Source organism: Panthera tigris, chromosome B4 (assembly GCF_018350195.1).
Source record: "Panthera tigris isolate Pti1 chromosome B4, P.tigris_Pti1_mat1.1, whole genome shotgun sequence".
In the NCBI taxonomy this organism is placed as follows: Eukaryota; Metazoa; Chordata; class Mammalia; order Carnivora; family Felidae; genus Panthera; species Panthera tigris.
The window spans coordinates 29,427,293-29,454,314 of NC_056666.1; the positions used below are offsets into that span (position 1 = coordinate 29,427,293).

The window sequence follows — 27,022 nt, forward strand, 5'->3', positions numbered from 1 at the left end:
TTTTTGAGAGAGACAGAGAGACACAGAGTGCAACCAGGGGAGGAGCAAAGAGAGGGGAAGACACAGAATCCGAGGCAGGCTCTAGGCTCTGAGCTGTCAGCACAGAGCCTGATGCAGAGCCTGATGTGGGGCTCAAACTCACAAACTCCGAGATCATGACCTGAGCTGAGATCATGACCTAAGCCGAAGTCATATGCTTAACCAACTGAGCCTCCCAGGCACCCCTATATTGGTTTAAATTAAATGCATGAGAACTTTCTTTGGTTTGTTAATATGTATTTGAGCATGTATTTTATAGAAACTTTAAACTTTGCCTAAAGTGTGAATACCCTAATATAACTAGAGAACAAAAGGAAATACATTAATGTGTTTTGGTTCGAATTTCTTATCAGAAGATTATTACATAACCAAAGTCATGTTTTCAGTTTTCACCAAAACCAATAATTGTCACATAAAGGATATGCACTTTTTTGGCAGCTTGTAGACCCAAAGTCCAAGGGGGTGCCTGTGACCTGTTGTGACTTCTTCCATAGGCTCTAGCAGGCAAAATTAGATGTTGCTGAGATCTGTAACTGAAACAGCAAATGGAAATCAGAGGGGCCCAGAAAATGGGAAGCTAAGATAGTCAGTTGAAGGATCTCCAAGGGGATCCTGTCCAGTAGAGTCCCAGCCAAAGGTCTTTATGGTAACCTGACAGATGGGTGCTCTTATCCCTGTGAGAGTGTAGCAGTATCTGAATAGTCTAACAAATGATCAGATTATTTTTTATTTGGAGGGAACAATGGACCCAAAGCACGACAATTGGCTTCTCTGGGATGCCCAGACATTTTTCTTTGGTTTTAGGTCCTTGTACTTTGTTGATAATAATGGCCTACTGAGATGATTTGATCAATATATTGGAAATCTAGCACTCCCTCCAGGAGTGGGACTTTTTCCAGGGACTTTTTCAAGCATGGGTTACAGATAATTAGGGAATTTAGGGAGTGTTGTGGAAGGACATTTGTGGTATAATGCAATCCATTCTATATACAACAAATTAATCCTGACCATCTGCATGGAGAGGGAATGCTGAAAAGGGCATTTGTGATGTTAATTGTAGTATAGTAAGTTCCTTCGCTTTGGGCAATAGCCTCTATAACTGTCACAACTGGTGCCAAAGGCAGCACTGACACATTGCATAGCCCTAATCAATTTAAAGCCTAGACTTCAGAGGTTTTGCACATAGGCCAAGTGGAACCATTGGATAGAGAAATGATTTGCATATTTTGTTGGCTTTTTAAAGTTTAACAGTGAGGGCAGTTATCCCTTTTTTAGACTTCTCTAGGCTTTTGGCATTGTGTTTGGAAGACAGTGGTCCTAGGTGCCAGTAGTTTGGTAGGTGATGATCTTACATATACCACACTAAAATAACCTACCTTCAGAAAATCTGATCAGAGGTTAGGGGTAAATGCAAGCACTGGTTGGTATAGAAAGTACCAATGATGTATTAGGCAGTAAAAGCCATAATAATGGGGGTGGCCCAAAGGAATTCATCCATACTTGGGTCTAGAAAAGAGACCTGGTGTTGGTGGCCTCAGACAACTCAGAATTATGTTTCCTCCTCATCCTTGTGTCAGAGATTGTGGAGTCACAGTAATTTGTTCACCAGTATCCAAAAGGCCCAAGAAATGTAATTTTTTTACCACCTCTACTTTGTATTCTGACCTTAGCATAGGTCCTCAGGTCCCCACTAGAAACATAATGGCCTTGAGTACGTCTAACTTCTGGTCATGTTCATTTCTGAAAGCTTAGAGGTCTGGGTAAAAGTAAGAAGGGTTTGTATTGATGGACCCCACAAAGTGTCACTCTCACTAAGTTTTAAAAGATTACCCCCTTCATCAAGGAAGTAAACTACACAAGTCTCAAGGTTCACTGGGATATTTGGAAGGAATAGCACTTGTATTAGTCATAGTAGCCATTACTATGTGGGAACCTCATGACTCACAACCTAGCCATGAGTTGTTGGTAGAGAGCCCACCAATTTGTTCCTTTGAGAGACCCCATTGTTTGGCAACTAGATTCAAAGATGACTTTGTAAGGCCATTGCCTGGATTTTTCATCAGAGTTGCTATTTTCATGACCTTCTCTCCATTGGTCAATGTTTTTTCTCTAGGCAATAGACACTTTTACCATGTCCTGAAATGTGTCAGTTAAGCTATGGATTGTGTTGTAGATGTATTGACATGATCTTATGAGGAGGTTTGATTGAGACTGATAATCAACATGACCAACATAAGTGAATCTAGAAATATGATTCTGGTCAGCAGTCTTATCACCTATTATTCTAACTTACTCATTGGGAGTTCCCTAGTCAAAATAGGCATTCTGTTGGTTAGGGGACTAATCAAAAATAGTGGCCTTACTGGTAACCCAAGATGGATGCCATTAGATCCCTGTTTGGAAAATATGAATAAACCAGTAGCTGAGTAGTTCCAAAATCACTGGGACTCTTTGTATATGTTGAGATATAGTAGACCAAAGGCTTGGCAATTTCCTCCTCTGGAATAAGATGTGGTGCCTCTTTCTAGATCATATCCTGGATTTTAAGTCTTTCTACCTTGTTTGTAGTAATGGCCTAGCTGTGTTGCTACATGTAGGCCAACAAGGCAGCAGTCATTTTATGCTGCCCTTGTCTGGACCCACCAGGAAAATGTCATCATCAACATAGTAGAAATTTATGCTCCCTCTAGGAGTGGGATTTCTTCTAGGTTATGCCCTATCCATTGATGACAGATAGCGGGGGAATAGGTAGAGTTATGGACTTTAGTTGTACATTGTGATTCATTCCATAGAAGTGTAAAATGATTCTGATCATCTATATGGATGGTGAGGATGAAAAAGGAGTCTGAGAAGTCAATTATTGTATACTGATTTCCTTTATCTTGGGCAATACCCTCTGTGACAGTCCCATCATCAGTTACTTATTAGTGCACAGGGCTGTACTATGTCACTGAGCCACAATCAATTGACTCTCTGTGTACCTGGGACCATGTACACAGGCCAGACGGAACTATTGAATGGAGAACTAGTCTCACAGAAAACTTTGGGTTCATGAAGTTCATAAATGAAGGTATTTATATCTTTTCTCCCCTAGTTAATTGATTTTTGGGGGGTAGACACTAGCACTCGAGGCACTGTTAGCAGAATAGGTTCATGGTCCTCACATGCCCCATAAAATGGCTCTAACTGCAGTAATTTCCTTGATGGCTTGGGAGTGAATTCAGTCAGAGATACCCTTAGACAAAACATCTATATCAATATATATTCATTAGTAGAGGTCATAACAATGGAGGTCTGTAATGGTCCAATGTGACTCACACACAGTTGTATCTGGTAAAGGTGCTGGTGGTCTTGGACTCAGACACCAAAACAGAAAGTGTTATCTGTTTCTCCTTTGTATTAGATTCCCAGGGCTTCCATAACCAAGGACCACAAACTGGATAACTTAAACAACAGAATATTACTGTCTTAAAGTTCTAGAGGTTGGAATTCTGATATCAAGGTGTCATCAGTGATGGTCCCATCTGAGGGATTGTTACTGAGAGTCTGTTTAATGTTTTTGTTCTAGCTGTTGATAGTTTGCTGGTAATATTTTGTTTTCCTTACCTTATAGAGGCTCTTATTTCTGCTTTCATCCTCACATCGTGTTCTCCCCATGTGCATGTCCCTTTTCCAAATATCCTGTTTTGATGACACCATTCATATTGGATTAAGGACCACTCTAATGACCTCACTTTAACTTGATTATCTTTATAAAGACAAGGTATTTATTCTGAGTTGCTTGTGGTAAGGAATTCTACATATTTTTGGTGTTGGAGAACACAGTTCAACCCATAATCTATTCTCTAGTTTCTAAATATCCATGTTCTTCCCACATGCAAAATATACTCATCTCATTCCTAGGTCCCCAGTTTTAACTCCAGCATCTCACCTAAATATCATCAACTCAAAGTCCCAAATATCACTATCTAAGTCATCCAGTTATGGGTAATACTTGGAGTATGTTTAATCCTGAGGCAAAATTCTTCTCCATCTGAGAACCTGTAAAACTAAATATCAAATTATATTCTCCCAATAATACAATAGTGGGACAGGCATAGAACAGGCATTTCTATTCCCAAAGGAAGAAATTAGAAGGAAAAAAGAGGCCATAGGTCTTAAGCCAGTTTTCAAATCTTGAGAATTAGATTAGGTTAGATTTCAAGGCTTGAGAATAATTCCTATTAGCTTCATGCACTATTCCCTTAGAAATCTGGAGTTTGGCCCTACTTTAGCTATGGGTGGCAGCCCCACTCCTTGGAACAGAAGAGACAACAGCCTAACATTTTGGCCTTTGCCCTTGGCCTCTGGTAGCAGTGGTAGCTCCAGTGATGTTTGAACTACCCTTTGGAGTTATTCTTCCCTTTTCTTGTAGAATAGCATATTTCATCATAGAATGGCTTTATCAATTCACTTTTTTCTCTAAAAAGTCTTACAGAAGTCTGACAGCCTTCCTTCATTTTATTCTATCTCTGTTCCCTTTGGTCCAGGCTGGCAGTGTTTCTGCTGTAGTAGTTGATTAGATCCACAACTCACATCCAAAATTTCTTTATAAAAACAGTTGTCTAGCCAGAAAATTGGGTTGTGACTTCAAAGCATGCTTTCTTTCTTTTTGCTTTAAATATAAATAGGCTGAGAATTTTCTAAATATTCATGTTCTGGTTCTTTTTGCTTAAAATATTTTCTTCAATTTATCTCTTTCCTTTGGCATTTTCCTATAACAACAAAGAAATCAAACTGTGCCTTAAACACATTGCTTAGAAAATTCAACTAAATATCCACATTCATTGCTTACAAGTTCTACTTTCTACCCAACAGAACACAGTTCAGTCAAATTCTCTACTACTTTATACAAGGATTAACTCTCCTCCAGTTTTCAACTACATGTTCTTCATTTTCATGAAGCAATTTGGTGTGTGTGGGGGGGTGCAACACTGTTTTTTAAAGAGACAGTCAAAGGACTTAAGATGGTGGAAAAGTAGGGGGACCCTAAAGATTCCTGGTCCCTCAAACACAGCTGTTTTGAGATCAGATAACTGAAAAAGAATTTATGACAACAGTCATAAGAATACTAGCTGGGCTTGAAAGAAACACAGAAGACTCCAGAGGAACCCTGTTGCAGAGATCAGCAGAAGAAAAGATCAATGAAACTGATTCACTGAAAGAATAAAATTGATAAAACTAGCCACATTATAAAAAAAGGAACCCAAATAGATAAAATCACGAATGAAAGAGGAAAGATCACAGCCAACACTACAGAAATACAAACAATTATAAGAAAATACTATGAAAATTATATGCCAACAAACTGGGCAGTCTGGATGAAATGGACAAATTCCTAAAAACATACAAACCACCAAAACTGAAGCAGGAAGAAATAGAAGAAATAGAAAACTTGAACAGACCCATAATGAGCAAAGAGATTGGATCAGTAATCAACAATCTCCAAACAAACAAGAGTCCTGGGCCAGATGACCTCCCAGGAGAATTCTACCAGACATTTCGAGAAGAGTTATTACCTATTCTTTTCAAACTGTTCCAAAAATAGAAATGGAATAAAAGCTTCCAAACTCATTCTATGAACCCAGTGTTACCTTAATTCTAAAGCCAAACAGAGGCCCTACTAGAAAGAATTACCAATATCTCTGATGAACCTGGATGCAGAAATTCTCAATAAGATACTAGCAAATCAAATTCAACAACACCTTAAAAAATTATTCACCATAATCAAGCGGTACTTTTCCTGGGCTGCAGGGCTGGTTCAATATTCACAAATCAATCAACATGAGGCACCACATTAATAGAAGAAAGGACAAGAACCATATGATCCTGTCAACATGCAGAAGAAACATTTGACATTATTGTCAAAATCCATTGTCAGAATCCATTATTGATAAAAAAAAAACCCTTAACAAAATAGGGAAAAATGGAACATAACATCATAAAGATCATGTATGAAATAGTCACAACTAATATTATCCTCAGTGGGGAAAACCTGAGAGACTATCCCCCATGGTCAGGAACAAGAAAAGGGTGCCCACTCTCCCCATTGCTATTTTACATAGTACTAGAAGTCTTAGTCTCAGCAATCAGACAACAAAAAGAAATAAAGGGCATACAAATCAGCAAGGAAGAAGGCAGAATTTCACTATTTGTAGATGATGTGATACTCTATGTAGAAAACCAGAAAGGCCCCACCAAAAAATTTCTAGAACTAATACATGAATTCAGCAAAGACTCAGGATATAAAATCAATGTGAAGAAATCTGTTGCAGTTCTATATACCAATAATGAAGCAGCAGAAAAAGAAATCAAGGAATTTATAATTGTATGAAAAACAACAAAATACCTAGGAATAAACCTAACTAAAGAGATAAAAGATCTGTACTTTGAAAACTATAGAAGATTTGTGAAAGTAAGTGGAGGACACAAAGAAATGGGAAAACATTACATGTTCATGGATTGGAAGAAAAATAGTTAAAATGTCTATACTACCCAAAGTAATCTACACATTTAATGAAATCCCTATCAAAATAACACCACAATTCTTCACAGAGCTAGAATAAACAATCCTAAAATTTGTATGGAACCACAAAATATCTCAAATAACCAAAGCAATCCTGATAAAGAAAAAACTAGAGGTATCAAGATTCTGGATTTCAAGCTACATTACAATGCTGTAATCATCAAGAAGGTATGATACTGGCAAAAATGGACTTGTCGAATGGAATAGAAAACCCAGAAATAGGCCCACAACTATATGGTCAACTAATCTTCAACAAAGCAGAAAAGAATATCCAATGGAAAAAAAGACAGTCTCTTAAACAAATGGTACTGGGAAAACTGGAAAGCAACAGGAAAAATAATGAAACTGGACCACTTTTTTGCACCAACCAAAAAATAAATTCTAAATGAAAGACCTGAATGTGAGACAGGAAACCATCAAAATCCTAGAGGAGAACACAGGAAGTAACCTCTTTGACCTCATCTGGAGCAACCTCATTCTAGACTGGTCACCTGAGGCAAGGGAAATGAAAGCAAGCATAAACTACTAGAACTTCATCAAGATAAAAAATCCTCTGCACATTAAAGGAAACAATCAACAAAACTCCCAACGGAATAGGAGAAGAAATTTGCAAGTGACATCAGATAAAAGGTTAGTATCTAAAATGTACAAAAAACATCAACCTCAACACACAAAAATCAAACAACCCAGTTAAAAAATGTACAGAAGACATGAATAGACCCTTTTCCAAAGAAGACATCCAGCTGGCTAACAGACACAAGAAAAAATGCTCAAAATCAATCATCATTTGAGAAATAAAAATCAAAACCATGATGAGATACCACCTCATACCTGTCAGAATGGCTAAAACTAACAACACCAGAAACAACAGGTGTTGGTGAGGATGCATAAAAAGGGGAAACCTTTTGCACTGTTGGTGGGAATGCAAACTGTTGCAGCCACTCTGGAGAGCAGTATGGAGGTTCCTCAGAAAACTAAAAATAGAACTACCCTACAACCCAGCAATTGCACTACTAGGTATTTCCCCAAGGGTACAAAAATACAGATTTGAAGAGTACATGCACTCCAATGTTTTAGCAGCGCTATCAGCAATAGCCAAAATATGGAGAGAGTCCAGATGTTTATCTACTGATGAATGGGTAAAGAAGATGTAGTGTATATGTATGTATGTGTATACACTCAGTCATCAAAAAGAATGAAATCTTGCCATTTCCAATGATGTGGATGATGCTAGAATGTATTATGCTAAGTGAAATAAGAAAGACAAATACAATATGTTTCTATTTATATGTGAAATTTAAGAAAGAAAACAGATGAACATATGGGAAGGGTGGGGGAGAAGAGAGGGAAACAAACCATAAGAGACTCTTAACGATAGAGAACAAACTGAGGGTTGATGGAGGGGTGGTGGGAGATGGCCTAGATGGGTGAATAGGTATCAGGGAAGGCACTTTTTGTGATAAGCACTGGATGTTGTATGTAAGTGGTGAATATGGAATTATATTCCTGAGACCAATATTGCACTGTATATTAACTAAAATTTAAATTAAAAATAAAAAGAGACTGTGTTTCCCCATTGTATATTCTTGGCTCTGTTCATAGTTTAATTGACTGTATATGTGCAGGCTTATTTCTGGGCTCCCAATTCTGTCCCATTGATATGTGTCAGTTTTTATGACAATACTATATTGTTTTGATCGCTATAGCTTTGTAATATAGTTTGAAATATGCAAGTGTGATGCTTCAAGTTTTGTTCTTTCTCAAGATTACTTTGAATGTTTGGGATCTTTTGTGGCTCCATTTAATTTTAGGATCATTTGTTCTATTTCTATGAAAATGCCATAGGAATTTTAAAAATTTTTTTGAATTTTGATTTCAGTAATGTTAGCATACATTGTTATATTTGTTTCAGGTGTACAATATAGTGATTTAATAATTCTATAGATCAATCAGTGCTTCTCAAGATAAGTGTACTCTTAATCTCCACCTATTTTGTCCTGTTCTTTTATTTGAGACATATTCCTCTGTCTCCTCATTTTGTCTGTTTCTCTGTGCTAGGAAAGTCAGTTATATCTTCTACACTTGAAAGTAGTGGCGTTATGAAGAAGGGTTTCTATAGTGCCCTGCAGGGCAGTGTCCTCTGTTCACCTGAACCTGGCACTTCAGAGGTATCTCCTATGTGTGTTGCATGTGCTCTGCTATTGTGGCTGAGAAGTTACATGAGTTTTTACCTGTTGTGGCCAGTGTTTGGTCCCTGTAGTGTTAGTGATCCAGTCTGGGGCTGCCTTAGGCTTGAGTTGAGTTAGACCTGGCATTTATCAGAGATGCAGTATCATTGAACTGCAGGGTGTGTTCCCTGTGTTGTCTCCTGTGAAGCTTTCATTGGTGGGTGCGGACTACCCCACCCACTGCTGGGATTGTACTGTTCTGTCCTCAGGGGGAAGAGTCACTGGAGTGGTGCTGGCCCCAATTGGGGCTGCTTACGTATTAAAGTTTTATGACATCACTTTGGATGGGCTCTGGTCAACAGTATATTGGAGGGGGAAGATCTGCAGAAGCCTGTGGACAGGATGTATGGTGTTAGCAATTTAGGAATCAAGTGTTAGGGTAGTGCTGGTTCACAAAGGTGACCATGTGTTTAGGCTAGAGGGTGGGAAAAGAAATGGCTGTGGGTAGGTTCTTTGTTCCTGGAGAGTCTCCCAAGGATCTCTGCTCCTCCAGCACATGCTTTGGGATAAGTAAACAAATATTCCTACTTAATGGCCCAGGTGTTTTCCAAACTGCTGTTTCTATGCTGTATTTATGCAGGGCTGTGTGCTGTGCTGTCTCTTTTAGGGCAGGGATTCAGTTTCCGTTCATCCTCCTAGCTCCCAGAGAGCCGAGCCCAATACTTTTTAAAGTTTCAGGTCTTAAGTCCCACTGTTTACAAGAACTCACAAAATTCAGCCCGTCTGGTTTTCCAAGCCAAATGTTATAGGGATTTGTCTTTGCCATTTGGGCTCCCCAGTGTGATAGGCTGTTTCTCTCCCGTCTCCTCACCTGCAGTGTCCTTTGCTCCTGTGGACAGTCCTATGGGTCCCTTTAGCTCCCCTCTGCATCTCTGCCCTCCCTACCCTTTTCAGTGTGACAGCTTCTCTACATTTAGCTGTGGAGTTTGTTCTTACTGTCTTTGGGTCATTTTCTGGGTTATTAACACTGATGTGAGTGTTTTCCAGTTGTATCTGTGACAATGTGAGCTTAGGGTCCTTCTACTCTGCCATCTTCCCTGGAAGTCATCACTGGAATTTTGATAAGGATTGCATTGAATCTCTTGATTGCTATAGGTGGTGTGAATATTTTCACAATATTAATTCTCTAATCCATGAGCATGGAATATCTTTCCATTTATTTTTGTCTTCTTCAATTGCTTTCATCAATGTCTTATAGTTTTTAGGGTATGGGTCTTTTGACTCCTTAGTAAAATTTATTCCAAGGTATTTTATTATTTTGAATGCTATTGTAAATGGGATTTTCTTAATTTCTCTTTCTGATAGAGTTGTAAGAGTACAAATCCTTGTCTTGTTTCTAATCTTAGAGAAAAACCTTTCAGGTTTCCACTGTTGATCTTATTAGCTGTGGGATTATCATATATGGTCTTTATTATGTTGAAATACATTCCCTCTATAAGCATTCTGTTGACAGTTTTTATCATGAATGGATGTTGAATTTTGTCAAAAGATTTTTCTGCATCTATTGAGGTAATATGATTTTTATCCTTCATTTTGTTAATGTGATGTGTCACATTGATTGATTTGCAGATGTTGATCCATCCTTGAATAAATGCCACTTGAAGATGGTAAATAACCCTTTTAATGTTATTAGAACTTCTTTTATCATTCGTATTTCTAACAACATTCTCTTCATGATGATATATGTATTGCCTAAGATAATAAAACCTTTTTGTAAAGTTCTCCCCCTTTCTTTCTTAGCCCTCACCAGAATCACCTTTAATGTCCATTTTTCCAACAATCTTTTTAAGGTAATCTAGGTTTTTTTTTAAGTTTATTTATTTGAGAGAGACAGAGGTAACATAAATTGGGGAAAGGCAGGAGAGAGAGGGAGACAGAGAGAATCCCTGATGTTGGGCTCAGACTCACAAAACTAAGATCCTGACCTGAGCTGAAACTGAGTCAGACACTTAACTGACTGAGCCACCCAGGCACCCCTAGTTTTTTTTGTTTTTATCATGCTGTTCAAAACTCTTGTAGTTTCCTACCTATTACCCAATTCCAAAGACATTTCAACATTTTTTTGTACTTGTTACAGCAGTAGCCCACTTCCTGATCCAAAAATCTGTGTTAGTTTCCTTAAACTGGCATAACGAAATACCATAAACTGAGTAGCTTAAAGAACAAAAAACTATTGTCATACAGTCAGCAAGTAAAAATCCAGAATCAGATGTTGGTCATGATGTTTTCTTCTGAGACCTTGATTGAAAATCTGTTTCATGGCTCTTTTCTACCTTCTGGTGGTTTTCTGGCAATATTTGACATTTCTTCTCTTATAGATGCATCACCCTGATCTGTGCCTTCATCTTCATATGGTGTTCTCCCTATATATGTGTCTGTCTCTGTGCTCAAGTTTCTTGTTTTTATAAAGATACCATTTATATCTGATTAAGGCCTAGTATAATGACCTCATTTTAACTGGATTACCTTTTTAAATACCCTATTTCCAAATAAGGTCACATTCTGAAGTAATCGGGGATAGGAATTCTATACTTTTTGGCAGGAGTGGGCACAGTTTTACCCCATAACCCCTTCATTATAGTGTGAAGGATTGTGGAGATCACAGCTAATTATGCACCAATATCCAGAAGGCCTAATAAATTGAGTTCTGAACTTGGTACAGGACCATTATTTTCCACTAGGGACTCTGGGACCTTGGCCCAACCCCTAGTCTTGCATATTTTTGAAAGCTGAGACATCTGTTTAAAGTTGACAGGGCTCCATAATTCAGCCCTAGATTCTCTGGGAGGCACAGAAAGAATAGCACATGTATTAATCATAAGAGGATCATCCTGAAGACTCTAATTGAGCAGCCTGCTGGAGCCACAGGCCACCCACTACTTGACCATGAGTCCCTTGGTAACAAAGTTTATCAGTCTTCTCTTTAGGAACCTACTGTTGAGTAACCAGATCTAGAGACTTCTTTGGGATACCCTACCCTAAATGGTCTAGGGGAGGACACAGGCTTACCATTTTTACATCACTTTTTCTTCTGGTCAGTCTTTGCTATCTGGGCAGGAGCCATGTTTTACAAACTCAATAATTGTCAGTGAAGATCTGGATTATGTCTCAAACTGATCAACATGACCTTTAAGGAGGTTTAATTGAGTTCAATAACCCATAAGAACTGGATGAACAAACCTCATTTGTACATCTAAGAGACCAGTAGGGTGGCTCACAGGAAACTATATCCATGGAAGGATGATTCATCCATGTTGTTCAGTGCCAAAGACCTCGTCATGTGTGGGCCAAATCTCTCAGAGTCAATATACTATCCAGCTGAGAATGTAGATGGTGTTGAGTGCTTGCATTCTTCCAACCCAGTGCCATCCTCCTGTTTTTCCTTAGGCAAAGTGGCTGCTGTTATTGTACTCTGGAAGTGGGGGTCTTTAACGTCATACCCTCGAGGTGCCACTCTCACTAAGTTTAACAAGATTACCCCCTTCATTAAGGAGGCAAACTATCCAAGTCTCTAAGAGCATCAGATTACTAAACAAAGTGATCCCAAAGAGATCTTTGTTCTTTTTTTATTTCAGGTATGAATCTTAACAAAAATTTGCTGTGTTATAGGCTGTCTTTTGGTGCCAGAACCATATTTACACCTAACAATGGTAACTGGGTACAACTCAGCATTCAGAGTCTCTGATGAGTTTTCTTGTCATCACTGAAGGACTATATCAGTAGTTAGGGAATTACTTCTCTAGCTTTCCTAGAGTCTCTCTTTTGGATCTGTATTTTGGACCACCATATGAGTTTGACCAAGGAATTAGAGGCTAAAGGGAAGCACCAGTGATCCCCCTAATACCTGAAAAAGTTATGTAACCAGTTGCTACCACTACCAAAAACACCCCCAGGATCCACTAGTATTTTCTGAGTTCTATTGGCATGGCTAATGAAGTACCCATGGAACTCTCAGACTCTTGAAAATGACCCACTAACATCACTGGAGAGTGTCTGATGGATTTCTCTAATACCTCTCAAAAGTGCCCTATGGGAAGTTGAGGGTGTTTGCCTTCTAGATAGAAAGTCAGTGCACTCTATTAACCATTCTGCTCTGTTCACCAATTTGTCAGAGAAAGCACTGACAGTTGTTGAGTTGGTCAATTAATAAGCCAAACTGAAAGTAATTTAATTACTTTATCTAATTACTATGATATTTTATAAGCAAGAGTCAAAACAGGAAAGGGCCAACTTTAACAATGTTCCATTTTTCCCTATTAAAGGAACCAGGGGAGTGTTAGATGTTCATCACAAATGCAGAGGGGAGATTGTCTCTCACTGCTGAAGGATCCTCAAACAAAAGGCTCTTGCCATTTTATGGCGCCAGGATATGGAGGGACTTGGGGAGGGCTAGGAGTGGGAAAGTACTGAAAACTAAGTCAGAAAGGAGAAAGTTGTCCTCAAGGCTTCCCCAGGAAGGTAGCCTAAGCAGAGTCACCTGAACAGTACAGTGCCTCATTTGAAGTCTATGAATGGAACAGCTGGTCTAGGGAATGCTGACCTGGAGAGGCCTGAATACATGATTGTACTTCCTTGTAAAGATCAGCACACCAGCTGTGTTTTAGGCCTAGTGTGGAGTAGGAAGTTTTTTCATATGATAACTGCCAGTTAAAAACTTCGTAATTTTCTATGGGTTGAACCTGAAAGATTACACATAGGATTTTAACTTGGATCTGCATTCCATAGTTTATACACTTATACTAATATATATTGAGATACACGCACACACACACACACACACACACATATTCATGCATACATGTGCATGTGAATATATACATGCATATTGTGCATATACATGTTTTAGAAATCATGAGGACTCCTGGACACCTTCAATTCTAATCTCTCATGTCTCATTCTTGCCTTCCTCCATTTCATATGTGTATATTCTTTCTTCCAGTGTTAATCTTGAATCTTTATTGGAGCTAAGAGCCTGAGCATGTAGTTGCTCAATCCTATAATGCTTCAACTTCATTAAGGAACTGCTCAGCACATACCACTACAAAAATAAGTCTATTCAAATGATTTAGTGATTTTTCTTGCAATCTGCCCCCTATATTCTTGCCTAAGATTGAGGGTATTTTTCAAACACTGTATTGATGACTTATTTGGATTAGTATTGTTATTTTTATCCCTTCACTAGAGTCATTTCACTTGCATTCAGTGTTAGTTTCCTCTTCTTATTCTTGTTAATTTAATTTTATTTTTGGAATGTATAGAGAGCATTATTCTGCTTCAAAAAGCAAATATTATGCAAAAGATATATGTCCTTCTCTTTGCATTCCTTAGACTTCTCTCCCATCCCATCTTCTTATAGGTAAGTAACTATTATTTTCATGTTTATTTTTCCTCTATTTTGTGAATTTAATATCTATTTCTCTATTTGTTTCTGATTACTTCTTTCTGACCCAAAAGTTAGCATACTAGATACACTTTTTTAAAGAGTTTTTCCACTTAAACATTAGCTCTTTTTGTCAGTTTATAGAAATATTTATTAATTTTATGCAAATACATAAAGCAGTTTATACCATGTAATATGCCATAGATTATACTATACCATAATTTATAACATAACCTTAGTTTATTCAACCAATATCCTATTCTTTAACATTTAGATGATTTTAAATATTTTGCAATTGCAGACAATATTGTAATGAATAGACCTTGTACATATGCATTTTTGTTGGTTGGTTTATTGTTATCAATTAACCTAGTATATAAATAACCCAAAAGTGGAGACTGTTATGAAATGTATTTGTTGCCTCAGAATATTTAGGACATAATGAGACAGCCTCAGTAGTATCAATTAAAACTTTTCTTATCATTTCCATGTCAGATCAACCATTAGGACAATTTATTTATAGCTATAAAAAGAAAATGCTATTGTACACTTGTTATAAATTTAAATCTGAAGTTTTCATAGATCTGCTTTTCCATTTAGTGAACTAAATGCATCTCTTTATTTAGCTCATTTTGGAGTACCAGATGAAAATTTAATGCTTGTGAATGAAGATTCAGTGTCACAACCCCAAATGCAAGTAGAGAAACAAATAACTTACAGAAAGAAAAGGTGCCATAGTAAGTATAATAATTATGGATAAGTTTAAATTATTTTAAATCCATCAGAAGATTTTTTTCTTTGGTTCATGAAGACACTTTTGAGCATATGTTTTATAGAAACTTTACACTCTAACCTAAATTGTGAATATGCAAAGATAACTAGAAAACAAAAGTAAAAGCATTAATACCCTCAGGCTGGAATTTCAAATCATAAGACTATTTCACAGTCATAGGACACACATTAAGTATCCACCAAGGCCCAATAACTCTCCAGTAATACCTCAAAGTATCTTTTAGCTGAATCTGTGAGATTACAGTTCTTGGGAGATTTTGACAATTGGGCACTTCTGACCTGTAGTAGTGTCATTCTGACATAAGGTCCAATTGAGAAATGTGAGAGGTTTAATTGGGCCACACTGTCATCATTTGTTACTGAGAGAGAGCTGCTAGCTATGAAGTTGGTTAATTCAGACAATAAACTAATTTGAAAGTCACAATTAAGCCTTTATTCACTTGTGATAATATAAACAAGAGTCTAAATATAAAAGGGCACCAGCCCACCAGTATTTCAACCAGTGTTTCATAAAATGACATCAGACAAGCATCAAATGTATCAGTGCAGATGGGTGAAGAATGTCTTACATATACATATATACATACATACATACATATGTACAATTATCTACCATTATAGAAGTATTCATATTATACCAGTTCTGTAGTTGAGATATATGTATCAGTTTATTTGGCCAGTCTCCATGCTTTAACATTTAAATGGTTTTAAGTACTTTGGAATTACAAAAAAGGCTGTAATGAATACTCTTGTGCATATGAGTTTTCATTGCTTGGTCTATTATTGTGTATTAGCCTAAGTATAAATCACCCATGACACCTGAGGACCAACATAAAATGTATTTGTTACTTAGGTTCATTTATGAAATAATGAGACAGTTTTGAAATCAGCCATTTTCATAACAGTTCTAGCATTATAATAATTCACTTATGACCTTATACAAATGAAGGAAAATGCTACTGTGCATTTGTTATAAATTTGAAATCTAGGGATTTCACAATAGATCTGTTTTTCCAGTTCGTAGACTAAATCTATCTCTTTCTATAGCTTATTTTGGCATACCTGATGAAAATCTTATGTTTGCGAGTCAAGATTCAGCATCAAAATCCCAAGTGCAAGTAAAGAAAAAAATAACTTCCAGAAAGGAAAGACGTAAAAGTAAGTATAGTAATTATAGGAAACTTTAAATTATTTTAAATTAACCTCATCAGATTTCATTTGGTTCATGAATATGTTTTTTGGGCATATATTTTACAGAAACCTTACACTCAGATCTAAAGTGTGAATATCCTGGGGCACCTGGGTGGCTCAGTCAGCTGAGTGTCTGACTTCAGCTCTGGTCAGATCTCATGGTTCCTGGGTTCAAGCTCTGCATCGGGCTCTGTGCTGACAGCTCAGAGCCTGGAACCTGCTTCAGATTCTCTGTCTCCCTCTCTCTCTGCCCCTCGCCTGTCCATGCTTACACACTCTCTCTCTTTCTCTTTCTCTCAAAAAATAAGTAAATATTAAAAAATAGATAAGGCATGTATATCCTAAGATAGAGACAAAAGCAAAATTAATAATACTGTTTGGTTGGTATTTGCAAGGTCAGTAATTATTAAGTAAATGGCTTCCACGCACACTAATGAAAATTATTCACATGATTTTTTTCTTCCATGGGAAGAAAATTTGGTGATTTTTTGGCATATCCAGACATTTCAAACATTTATGTTTTTTTTTCCTTAGCATTTCCTCTTGAAAAACAAAACAATGAAATGATGTCACAGGAAAATCAATTTCCTGAGGACAAAGTTTTATTTTTAAGAAACCAAGTTCAAAGTAAAAAACTTGAAACTACTAGAAATATGAATCTTGATAGCAAGTAATTAAATGTAAATCTTATGAATTATTTTTAATTAAATTCAGGAGAACACTTTTGGATTTATGAATATGTCTTCAACCATATGCTCTTTGGTAATGATTCCCATCACACTTTAGACACTTATTAATAATTTATCTCTTTGTTTTAAAATTACTGAATTAGATGTGTTAAATCTTACTTTGGGATTTATTTTTTCTTGCAGTTGTGGCAGCTTATGATTTATATCTTATAACACTCTATTATTTATGGTATATAAAGTTAAGATTTATAATATCTTTCAAGGACAGAACATTTTGTCTTAATTAGGAAGTTTTTATTTATTTTCCCCCAAAACTACTTTATCTACTATTAATGTAGCTCCATAAACCTCTGGTTGGTATTTGCATCCTATATTTTTTTCTATCCTGTTTCTTATATCTTTGTGATTTTGCTGTATCTTTTGCAAGAAACTTATAAGTGTAAATATCTTAAAATTCAGCTCGTTCTTTGTCTTTTAAGTAGTTCTCAATCATATATAATCTAGTTATTTCTACTTTTAATTACCCCATTTCTTGGGTAATTTTTCCTACTTTTCTTTCACTTTTTCACTCTCTGTATTTTTTTATCCTTATATGTTTTTCCTTAGCCATATCTGATTAAAAATTTTTAGACTTTATTCTAAAATGTGAATACTCTAAAAAAACTAAAGAATCATTTTAAATATGTAAGTATATATAATAATGTTTATAATAATATTTCTAAATTAAATATATTTAATGCTTCTGTAAAAGTAGCAAGACTGCTTACATACACACAAGTGAAAGTATATTCACATGATATTTATATTTCAACTAGACACGATTTGCTTATATCATTAAAAAATGACATAACATATTGTTGGATAAATAACATATATTGTAAATCCAAAAGTTCTACCACAGATCCAGTTCTCTATTTAGTGCTTTTATGACTTTCTTCTTGAGGCCCAGAAAATGGATGAGATATCAGATGAAAATATTTTGCCTGACACTTAAAACTGTTAGAAAGAAAAGACTCAGTAGTGAATATGATAATTATGATTATTAAATTATTTAAAATTTCAATTGATTTGAACAGAATTTTGTTTATGAATGTATATTCTGCTACAAGCTTACATACATCTATTAAGTCAGATTTTTATTGTGTTATTTAAATTTCCTATTTCTTGATTTTCTTGAATTTTGTTTGTCCTACCAATTATGGAGAGATGCATATTGAATTTTCGCATTATGATTGTGGACTTATCTATTTATTCCTGCAGTACTATTTTCATTATATTGCCAATTTTCCTTATACTGTCTGTTGTTAGGTGCATAGAAATACAAATGTTAGATAATTTCTTATGAATTCAATGATTTCTTTTTCTGAAAGGTGCCATTTTATTCTGTCTCCATTAAGGTCTTTTGACCAAAATCCTATTTTGTCTGACAGTGACATAACTATTGCATATTTATTTTGGTTACATTTACATGACATATCTTTTTTCACCTACTTAGTTTCCAATTTTTTGTATTATTATTATTTAGTAGTGTCACTTATAAATAACCTATAATTAAATTATTTATAAATCTAGTATGACTGTCTTTGTCTATCCCTATAACATATAATCCATTTATAATTATGGTACTTATTGATACATTTGGATTTAATTATTTCTATTTTGGAGTGCTCTGTATTCTTCCTACCTGACCTAACTTTCTTTCTATTTCATTTCCTTATTTTGGAATTATTACTTTCTAATCAGTCTAACTTTTACATCAATCCTATACGTTTTAAAATTTTTAAGTATTTAAAAAATGTAAATGCCCTTAGTACAATAAAGTCTAATTACAACTTTCTAAATGTGTGTATAAAGTAACAAAAGTACCTCCACATACTTTCAGGAAAGCACTGTGATGATTTTCATATTTAATTTTATAGTCTGTTTTGAAAATTCACCAGAATTTTGTGTTGTTTTGTTTTGTTTTGTTTTGTTTTGTTTTGTGTGTGTGTGGGGGAAGTGTTTGATCATTTGTTTAAATTGTGTTCATTTGCTTAAATTTTATAAAACTGGAAAGAAACTGTAAGTGGTTCTTTATTAAAAATAAAGAGAGTTAACTTTTACTTTTTATTGAGTTAAAAGTCTCTATTTTTATAGCTGAGAAAATGGATGAAAAAGCAGGTAAAAATCTTTCACCTGAAGATAATGAAGTTTTAATCTCAAAAGGCTCATCTCAAATTAAGACACTTGGAGCTACCAGAAAAGTGGGACTTACTAGTAAGTATAATTATTAAAAATATTATTTAAAATAAAAAAATTATTAAAAGATATTTAATATATTTCTTTCTTCAGTTCATGAATATATATATTCAATCATAAATGCATGCTATATACTGTATCATATATACATATATATGCTACATCTGTAATGTGTGTGCATGTATGTTATCCATTTGGTCAAGTTGATTAATTATGTTGTTGGTGCTTTCTTAATTTCATTGAGATTCTATGCTTATTATTTGTGAGGAAAGTATATTAAATTCAACTACTGTGATTGTTTATTTCTCTATTACTCTTTGTAGTTCTGCCAATTTTTGTTTTATTTTTCTAAGGTTTTTTTACTGTATATAATAAATATAAATTATATGCAAATATATACATATGTATGTAATAAATACACAAATTTTAAAATGTTATATATTCTTAGTGAACTGAAATTTCTGTCTTAATGATGGACATTTTGTAATAACTTTTTTGTGTGCTTTTAGTCCATTTTATCTAATATTTACATAGTATCTTAATGTAATTATTTGCATAGAATAATTTTTTCATCATTTTACTTTCAATCTTTTCATATTGCTATGAATTAGTTGTGTAACTTTAAAACAAAAGGCATTGTGGTTGGTTATTTTTTAATCCAATGTAACAGTCTTTGTGTTTTAAATGGAACATTTAATAAGATTTACATTTAATGGAAGTATTGATATGTTGGGGGTAAATGATTTGTATTTTGTCTTTCTTATCTGATGTGTTTTTGATATTCTTTTAAATTTGTTTTGAATGTATTCTTTACCATTTCTTTATTCCCTCACCGATTATCTGTTACAAAAATATTGAATTTAATCCTAAATTGTGAATACCTTATAAAACTATTCTCTTGAAAAGTACTCCCATTATTTCTGTATTTCACATAGTCACTCTGTAAATCACTATCCCAACAATGAGTAGACATCACTATTTCAACAATATGGTATTTGATTATGTTTCAGAACATGAAAGGAAATATTCCTCAATAATTGGTATGTATTTGAATTACAAATTAATGAATACAATTGTCTTCTTAATGGGTTAAAAGCATTCTTCTTATAGCTCAGAAAGTAGATATGTTAGATGAAAATCTTTTACTCAAGCATAAAGTTACATTGTCAATAAGCCAGTCTCAAAGTAAGAAATTTATACCTGTGAAAATGAAAACACTAAGTAGTAAGTATGACAATTTTCAATATCACTGATTTATTTTTAATTAAAGAAAGCAGCAAAACTTTGTCCTTATAATCAATCATGTATTTTGTATGCATTTGTTAGCTCAAATGTATTTATTGGGTTGTTCAATTCTTCTTTAATTGAAGTTCTGTCTATTCTATATTACTAAGAGATGTTATGTTAAATTCTCCCACTGTGGTTACAGACTTCTCTGTGCTTCCTGGTAGTTTTGCCGGTTTGTTTTATGTATTTGGAAACTCGGTTATTAAATGTGTGCAAATTTGTACTTGTTATTTATATCTGATAAACTGAGCCTTTGTCTCTTTAAAAGTATAATCTTTCTTTCTAGGAATATTTTTGTGCCTTAATGTTTATTTTGTCTTTTGGTAATATAGCTGTATGCCTTCTTGTGATAAGTATTTACAGTTTTTTCTTAAGATTTTAGACAGAAGTTAATGGTGCCTATAGCATCTTAGTATTTTCTTATAATGATCCTAACCCACAAGAAAAACCCAACAATATCTTCATTAATTGGTTGTGTCAAACCAAATTAGGACCTGTTGGGATCTACATAACTTTTGTGGGAACATAAATTATCAGTAAACTTGGGCAAATACCTAGAAGTGTGATTGCTGGCTCATATGGCAAGACTGTATTTAACTTTACAAGAAACTGCCAAACCATCTGCAAAGTGCCTCTAGTGTTTTGCATTCCAACCAGCAGTGAATTGGAGTTCCCATTGATTTACATCCCTGGCATCATTTGTTGTTTTCAGTGTTTTGGATTTTAGCCATTTTAATAGGTGTGTAATAGTATCTCATTGTTTTAATTTATAATTCCCTGATGACACATACGTAGAATTTCTTTTCAGATGCTTATGTGCCATCTATATGATTTATTTGTTAAGGTATCTGTTCAGATCATTTGCCAATATTGTGATTGGGTTATTTGTTTTCTAATTGTTGAGATTTAAAGCATTCCTTAAATACTATGAATAACAGTTCTTTATCAGATATATGTTCTGCAAATATTTTCTTCCGTCTGTGTCTTGTATTATTATTCTCTTAACAGTGCCTTTCAGAGATCAGAAGTTTGTTTTCCTTTTAATTTAACTTATCATTTTTATTTTATTCATTGATTGTGCTTTTGGTATTGTATATAAAAAGGCATCACCAGTTTGCATTACAAAAACAGTGTAAGAGGGTTCCTCTTTCTCTGCACCCTTGCCAACACCTATTGTTTCCTGTGTTGATAATTTTAGCCATTTTTACTGGTATGAGGTGATATCTCATTGTAGTTTTGTGTCTCCCTGATGATCAGTGCTGTTGAGCACCTTTTCATGTATCTGTTGGCCATCTGAATGTTATCTTTGGAAAAATGTCCATGTCTATTCATGTCTTCTGCCCAATTTTTAATCAGATTATATGTTTTTAGGGTGCTGAGTTTGATAAATTCTTTACAGATTTTGGATACTAACCCTTTATCAGATATGTCATTTGCAAATATCTTCTCCCATTTGGTAGGTTGCCTTTTAGTTTTATTGATTGTTACTTTCACCGTAGAGAAATTTTTTATTTTGAAGAAGTCCCAAAGTTTATTTTTGCTTTTGTTTCCCTTGTCTCAGGACACATATCTAGTAAAAAGTTGCTATGGCCAATGTCAAGGATATTAGTGCCTGTGTTCCTCCTGGATTTTTATAGTGTCATGTTTCACATTTAGGTCTTTCATCCATTTTGAATTTATTTTTGTGTATGGTGTAAGAAAGTGGTCCAGTTTCATTATCCTGTATGTTGCTGTCCAGTTTTCCCAGCACCATTTGTTGAAGAGACTCTTTTTTCCATTGGATATTCTTTCTTGCTTATCAAAGATTAATTCCCCATAGAGTTGTGGGTTCATTTCTAGATTTTCTATTCTGTTCCATTGATCTATGTGTCTGTTTCTGTGCTGTACCATACTGTCTTAGTCACTACAGCTTTGTAATATAACTTGAAGCCTAGAATTGTTATGCCTCCAGCTTTGCTTGTCTGTAGTATAGACATTTGAACAATATTTGTTATTCCAAAAACCAATATTTGTTGTTTCAATCCATGAACATGCAAAGTTTTTCAATTTCTTTGTGTCATCTTCAATTTCTTTCATCAGTGTTCTATAGTTTTCAGAGTACAGGTCTATCACCTCTTTGATTATGTTTATTCCTAGATAATCTTATGTTTTGGTGCAATTGAAAATGGGATTCATTAATTAATTTCTCTTTCTGGTTCTTCAATGTTGGTGTATAGAAATTCAACAGATTTCTGTATATTGATTTGTATCTTATGATTTTAATGATTCATGTATTAGTTCTAAGTTTTTTAGTGGAGTCTTTCAGATTTTTTACATAAAGTATCATGTCATCAGCAAATAGGGAAATTCTTCTTCCTTGCTGTTTTGGATACATTTTATTTCTTTTTGTTGTCAGATTGCTGCGGCTAGCATTTCCAGTACCATGTTGAATAGCAGTGGTAAGAGTGGACATCCCAGTCTTGTTCCTGATCTTAGGAGAAAAGCTCTCCGTTTTTCCCCATTGAGGATGATGTTAGCTGTGGGTCTTCTATATATGGCCTTTTTTATATTGAGATAGGTTCCCTCCAACCCTACTTTGTTGAGGGTTTTTAACATGAATGGATGTTGTAGTTTGTCAGATGATTTTTCTGCATCTATTGAAAGGATCATATGGTTCTTATCCTTTCTTTTGTTAATGTGGTGTATCACACTGATTGATTTGTAAACATTGAACCATGCTTGCAGCCCAGGAATAAATCCCATTTAATCATGGTGAATGATTCTGTTAATGTACTGTTGGATTTGGTTTGCTAGTATTTTATTAAGAATTTTTGCATCCATGTTCATCAGAGTTATTGGCCTCTGCTCTTTTTTTAAAATGTTTATTTATTTTTGAGAGAGAGACAGAGACAGAGACAGAGTGTGAGTGGGGGAGGGGCAGAGAGGGAGACACAGAATCTGAAGCAGGCTCCAGGCTCTGAGCTGTTAGCACAAAGCCTGAAGCAGGGCTCAGACTCACAACTGTGAGATCTGACCAGAGCCGAAGTCAGACACTCAACTGACTGAGCCATACAGGCACACCAGGCCTGTACTGTTTTTTAGCGGAATCTTTATCTGGTTTTGGTATTAGGGTAATTCTGGCCTCATATATCAGTTTGGAAGTTTTTCTTCCTCTTCTATTGTTTTGGAATAATTTGAAAAGAATAGGTATTGACTCTTCTTTATTTTTTGTTTTAATTTAAATTCAAGTTAGTTAACATACAGTGTAGTCTTGACTTCAGGGTAGAACCCAGTGATTCATCTCTTACTTATGACACCCAGTGCTCATCCTGAAAAATGCCCTCCTTAATGCCCTTCACCCATTTAACACATCCCCCCAACCCTCCACCAACCTTCAGTTTGTTCTCTATATTTAACTCTCTTATGATTTGCCTCCCATTCTGTTTTTATTTTATATTTCCTTCCCTTCCCCTATGTTCATTTGTTGAGTTTCTCAAATTACACATATGATTTAAGTCATATGATACCTGTCTTTCTTTGATTTATTTTGCTTAGTATAATACCCTCCAGTTCCATCCACACTGTTGCAAATGGTAAGATTTCATTCTTTTTCATCACTGTATGTATGTATGTATGTATGTATGTACATGTATATGTATGTATATGTATGTATATATATGTATACATATATACATACACATACATATACATACATATATATGTATACATGTGTGTATATATATGTGTGTGTGTATATATATATATATGTGTGTGGGTGTGTGTGTATATATATATATATATATATATATATATATATATATATATGTATATTACCCACATCTTCTTTCTCCATTGATCGGTTGATGGACATTTAGGCTCTTTCCATAATTTGCCTATTGTTGATAGTCAAGCATTTTTGTATCCTTTGTAATTCCTTGTAGTGCAATTGCTGGGTTGTAGGGTAGTTCTGTTTTTAATGTTTGAGGAACCTCCATACTGTTTTCTAGAGTGGCAGCACCAGTTTGTGCTCCCCACCAACAGTGCAAAAGTGTTTCCCTTTCTCCTCATCCTCACCAACACTTGTTGTTTCCTAGGTTGTTAATTTTAGCCATTATGACAGGTGTTAGGTAGTATCTCTTTGTGGTTTTGATTTGTATTTCTCTGATTATGAGAGATGTTGAGCATCTTTTCATGTGTGTGTTAGCCATCTGGATGTTTTCTTTGGAAAAGTTTCTATTCATGTCTTCTGTCATTTCTTCAGTTAAGTTCTTTATAGATTTGGGATAATGAAAACACAACAATGCAAACCCTTTGGGATGCAGCAAAGGCAGCCGCAGCCCTAAGAGGAAAATACATTGCAATTCAGGCCTATCTCAAGAAGCAAGAAAGTTCCCAAATATACAACCTAACCTTATACCTAAAGGAGCTAGAAAAAAAGCAGAAAAAAAGGCCAAAGCCAGCAGAAGAAAAGAAATAATAAAGATTAGAACAGAAATAAACTACATAGAATATTAAAAAAAAAAACACAGAACATATCAATGAAGCTAAGAGCTGGTTTTTGGAAAGAATAAACAAAATTGATAAATCCCTAGCCAGACTTCTCAAAAAGAAAAGAGAGCAGACTCAAATAGATACAATCATGAATGAAAGAGGAGAGATCACAGCCAACACCACAGAAATACAAACGATTATCAGAGAATAGTATGAAAAATTATATGCCAACAAACTGGACAATATGGAAGAAATGGAAAAATTCCAAGACACACACAACCAAACCTCAAATAGAAAGAAAAAGAAAATTTGAACAGGCCCATAACCAGCAAAGAAATTGAATCAATTATCAAAAAAGTCCCAACAAGTAAGAGTCATGGGCCAGATGACTTCCCAGGGGAATTCTACCAGACATTTAAAGCAGAGTTGGGGCTCCTGGGTGACTCAGTTGGTTAAGTGTCTGACTTTAGCTCAGGTCATGATCTCACAGTCCGTGAGTTCGAGCCCTGTGTTGGGCTCTGTGCTGACAGCTCAGAGCCTGGAGCCTGCTTCAGATTCCGTGTCTCCCTCTCTCTCTGTCCCTCTGTTGCTCATGCTCTGTCTCTCTCTGTCTCAAAAATAAATAAAAACATTAAAAAAATTAAAGCAGAGTTAATACCTATTCTTCTCAAATTGTTCCAAAAAATAGAAACAGAAGGGAAGCTTCCAAACTCATATGAAGCTAGCATTACCTCAATTCCAAAAGTAGACAAAGACCCCACTATAAGAAGAATTACAGGCTAATATTCCTGATGAACCTGGATGCTAAAATTCTCAACAAGGTACTAGCAAATAGAATTCAACGGTGCATTAAAAAAAGTATTCACCATGATCAAGTGGGATTCATTCCTGGGCTGCAGGGCTGGTTCAATATTCACAAATCAATCAGTATGATACACCACATTAATAAAAGAAAGAATAAGAACCATACAATCCTAACTCTGGTTTAAATATTTGACAGAATTTGCCTGTAGAGTCATATGGCCTTGGACTTTTGTTTTTTGGGAGCTTTCTGGTAATTTGTTAGTGATTCAATTTCTTTGCTGACTATAGGCATGTTCACATTTTCTATTTTTTCCTGTTTCAGTTTGATAGTTTATATGTTTCTAGGAATTTATCCATTTCTCTAGGTTATCCAATATGTTGGCATATAGCTTTTTTTTAAAGTTTATTTATTTATTTTGAGTGAGAGAGTGTGTGTGCAAGCAGAGGCGGGGCAAAGAGAGAAAATCCAAAGCAAGCTCTACACTCAGTGAGGAGCCTGTTGCAGGGCTCAATCCCATGACTGTGAGATCATAACCTGAGCTGAAATCAAGTCAATCACTTAACCAACTAAGCCACCCAGGCTACCCAGCATATGGGTTTTTTTTATAATGTCTTTTATGGTTTTTTGTATATCTGTGCTGTTGGTTGTTATTTCTCTTCTCTCATTTGTGTTTTTATTTGGGTTCTTTCTGTTTTATTTTTGATAAGTCTGGCTAGAGATTTATCAATATTTTTATTTTTTTCACAGAACAAGCTCCTGCTTTCATTGATCTGTTCTACTTTTTGTTTGTTTGTTTCCACATCAGTTATTTCTGCTCTAATCTTTATTATTTCCTTCCTTCTGTTGGCTTTAGGTTTCATTTGTTGTTTATTTTCTAGCTCCTTTAGGTATAAGGTTATGTTGTTTAGTTGAGATTTTTCTTGTTTCTTAAGATTGGCCTGTATTGCTGTATACTTCCCTCTTAGAACCACTTTTACTGCAACCCAAAGATTTTGAAAACTTGTGCCCTCATTTTCATTTTTTCCCATGTATTTTTAAAATTTCTTTGATTTCCTGGTTGACCCATTCTTTTTTAGTAATATGTTGTTTAACCTCCATGTATTGGTGCTCTTTCCAAATTTTTTCTTGTTGATGACCTCTAGTTACATAGTGTTGTGGTCAGAAAAGGTGCATGGTATGATTTCAATTTTTTTATTTGTTGAGGCCTGATTTGTGACCTAAATATATCTATTCTGTAGAATTTCCCATGTGCAATTGTTTCCTAGTTAATCTGCTTAGATGATCTGTCCATTGTTGTAACTGGGATGTTAAAGTCCCCTAATATTATTGTATTATTAT

General features: G+C 35.1%; 1 protein-coding gene and 1 long non-coding RNA gene across 39 annotated transcripts in view; one reads left to right on the top strand and one right to left on the bottom strand.

The window, feature by feature from the left end:
• LOC102948481 (coiled-coil domain-containing protein 7-like) overlaps nucleotides 1-27,022 on the top strand; it is a 227,246-nt gene that overhangs the window by 100,948 nt on the left and 99,276 nt on the right. For 21 of the 38 annotated variants that reach the window (XR_006219729.1, XR_006219728.1, XM_042991369.1 and 18 more), the window contains 6 exons: nucleotides 10,402-10,439; nucleotides 14,161-14,188; nucleotides 14,839-14,949; nucleotides 16,052-16,162; nucleotides 19,021-19,140; nucleotides 20,133-20,162. Coding sequence is in view for 36 of the 38 variants with exons in the window: in XM_042991369.1 (XP_042847303.1) it covers nucleotides 10,402-10,439; nucleotides 14,161-14,188; nucleotides 14,839-14,949; nucleotides 16,052-16,162; nucleotides 19,021-19,140; nucleotides 20,133-20,162 (438 nt within the window). In the remaining 2 variants the exon portion in view is untranslated. Of the gene's footprint in view, nucleotides 1-9,185; nucleotides 9,373-10,401; nucleotides 10,440-10,572; nucleotides 10,623-11,602; nucleotides 11,731-14,160; nucleotides 14,189-14,838; nucleotides 14,950-16,051; nucleotides 16,163-19,020; nucleotides 19,141-20,132; nucleotides 20,163-27,022 lie in introns of those variants that run through there. The other 17 variants (XM_042991385.1, XM_042991386.1, XM_042991387.1 and 14 more) reach the window with 9 other exon arrangements.
• LOC122240262 lies at nucleotides 260-9,026 on the bottom strand. Its single transcript, XR_006219732.1, has 3 exons — nucleotides 8,836-9,026; nucleotides 3,646-3,720; nucleotides 260-572 (listed from the first exon to the last, which is right to left on the bottom strand). It is a non-coding gene; the product is annotated as an uncharacterized LOC122240262 (long non-coding RNA).